Raw genomic sequence first — 2,847 nt, forward strand, 5'->3', positions numbered from 1 at the left:
TTTTATTAAGGTTACAATTGATCATTTTCAACCATAGGAAGGCTAGGCAATAGGGAATAAGGATCCACATGTGACTAGATGATTCATCTCAATCATTATTTTCCCACTCACTGTCAACAGTACAGTTGAATCGGCTTTAAATCATCAGATTACGATGACCATGATTATTGAATTTGATCATGGCAGTTTTCAAATCACAAGAAACTTAATTATTCATCTCAATCATTATTTTCCCACCTACTGTCCAACAGTTGAATCGGCTTTATATCGTCAGATTACGATGACCGTGACCATGACCATTGAATTTGAGCAGGGCGGTTCTCAAATCACAACAAATTTCTGGTTACGCCCTTCACCACACAACCCCTGGAAAATAATACTCTGTTTTTCTCATCTCTGTTTTTTCTTGTTTTGCTACCTGCAGAACGGATCAAAATCCTCTGTTTTTCTCATCCATGTTTTTCCTTGTGTTGCTACCTACAGAACACGACACGTGGACAACAGAGGATCCAACGGTCAAGGTTGGATGAGGATTATTACATCCGGTGCGTTGGTCTTAAAGTTATCCACGTGTCGTGTTCTGCAGGTAGTAAAACAAGGAAAAACAGGGATGAGAAAAACAGAGGATTATTTTCCCTGCAGAACACGACACGTGGACAATTTTAAGACCAACGCACCGGATGTCATAATCCTCACCCAACCTTGACCGTTGGATCCTCTGTTGTCCACCTACAGGTAGCAAAACAAGAAAAAACAGGGATGAGAAAAACAGAGGATTTTGATCCCCCCGGGGAACCTTGTATATATAGAGCCCTTTCTTCCACCATTTTAACTCAACCTATAGTACTTCTCCAGAAAGTCTCATCAACAGGAAGGTATTACAATGGCCTTGACACTGTTAGCTCCCCTCTCAATTATCCTTCTGCTGCTTCCTTACCTTACAAGTGCTATCTCCTCTTGTGGAGGATCATGTAACACTCTTGACGATTGCAGTGGTCAGCTCATCTGCATCAATGGAAAGTGCAATGACGACCCTGATCTTGGCACCCACATATGCTCCAACAACCCACCCCCGTCCCCCGGTGGTGGCAGCAGTGGTGGCGATGGATGCAGTCCGGCAGGAAAACTCCGCTGTGGGAGCAAGACCTATACCACATATAATTGCTCTGCTCAGGTCACTTCTTCCACACCTGCCCAACTTACAAACAACAATTTCGAGGCGGGTGGTGATGGAGGTGGTGCTTCAGAATGTGATGGGAAATACCATTCCAACTCGGAACGTATCGTGGCTCTCTCCACAGGATGGTATGCCGGTGGTAGTCGTTGTGGAAAGATGATCAAGATAACTGCCAATAATGGAAAAACTACAACAGCAAAGGTTGTGGATGAGTGTGACTCAATGCACGGTTGTGACAAAGAGCATGATTACCAACCTCCATGTCATAACAATATAGTTGATGCTTCTAATGCTGTGTGGAACGCTTTGGGGCTTGACATAGGCATAGGCGTGGTAGATGTTAAATGGACCATGGCCTAAGGTTTGTGTGTGTGTGTGTGTGTGTTTCACAAGTCCAGAATAAATGTAATTGTTAGAGATCCCCCAAATGAAATAAGGACATTCATATGTCATTTATAACCATGTTTGTAGTTTGTGCGTTGCTTTATGTGGAATAATCTATATTGTTAATGCAGTAGGATCGAAGAGAGTTTGTAGGACAAGGGTTGGCTGATCAGCTGACGTTTCAGGAACACAGTAATAAGAACCTCATAATTAATGGTCCCTTGTATGTCAATGCATATATTAGTTAATTTTATCATCTGATTTCCTATCATTCCATATACTCACATCATATGATATAATCTTATCATTTGGCATATTAGTGATAGATTTCTATTATTATTATTTTATGTGGTTCATGCACATTCATTTCATCATGATTCAGTTCAAATAAACATAGCAAGCATATATGTTGGCCTAGGGCTGTCAAAGTTATCGGTGGAGAATATTCAAAATCCAAGCATATATGTTGGTCTATGGCTGTCCAAATTATCGGGCGAGGTGGGTGCCTAACATCTTCCCACACTAGTAACCTAACAGAGACCTATATTTCTGGAACAAACCAAAAATGAAGTCAAATTCGAGCTCGGTCCCTTAACTAGAATTGGGCTCGCCAATAGGTTCCCATCCCCTTCATGTCGTCAAGAGAAGATTGAGGATATAACCTCCCCCCACCCCCTCCACCCCGGGAAGAAAAATGTGGAACTATAAAGAAGAAACCACTCCCTAAGAAAAAGAGAGGAGGATCGCAACCTCGAGTGGGAAGGGGTGAGAGGAGGAGGATTTTTTCTCTTATCCTTACACCATGTAAAATAAATAACAAACAAACATTGAAAATTTTTACAATTACGTTTTGCATTGTATATATTTTACTTCTCAAAACAAACATTTAAAAATGTTTCAACAAACATTGGAAAATGTTTCAACAAACATTGGAAAATGTTTCAACAAACATTGGAAAATGTTTCAGCATTACATGTAAATGTTTTCATGTAAAATCTTATGGGCTATGTTTGGTTGCAAGGGGAATTAAAGGGAAGAGAAGTGAAATTTTCATACCTAAAAAGAAATGTATGTAATTATTACCACATGTGACTATAACAATACTTCAAATCATTTCATATTTGGTTATCAAATTTTACTTTACTTTGCATCCAAAACTCTTTCCTATAAATTTAAAATAAAAATTACATATGTATCACTACTAAATATGGTTAAACAAATTAAGTAGCTTATACAATCACATTAGATCATATGTGGAAATGATATTTACAAACAATTTTTTAAGT

At 39.2% G+C, this 2,847-nt stretch overlaps 1 protein-coding gene across 1 annotated transcript; it reads left to right on the forward strand.

The window, feature by feature from the left end:
• Positions 1-811: 811 nt before the first annotated feature.
• LOC122089963 (ripening-related protein grip22-like) lies at positions 812-1,787 on the forward strand. The gene has a single exon (XM_042659748.1). It carries the CDS (start codon positions 884-886, stop codon positions 1,535-1,537), a length of 654 nt encoding a protein of 217 aa, XP_042515682.1. The 5' UTR covers positions 812-883; the 3' UTR covers positions 1,538-1,787.
• Positions 1,788-2,847: the final 1,060 nt, after the last annotated feature.

Source organism: Macadamia integrifolia, chromosome 9 (genome assembly GCF_013358625.1).
Source record: "Macadamia integrifolia cultivar HAES 741 chromosome 9, SCU_Mint_v3, whole genome shotgun sequence".
Taxonomy (NCBI): Eukaryota; Viridiplantae; Streptophyta; class Magnoliopsida; order Proteales; family Proteaceae; genus Macadamia; species Macadamia integrifolia.

Coding starts and splice junctions, on each gene's coding strand:
- LOC122089963 (XM_042659748.1), top strand. CDS start 884: ATGGCCTTGACACTGTTAGCTCCCCTCTCAATTATCCTTCTGCTGCTT.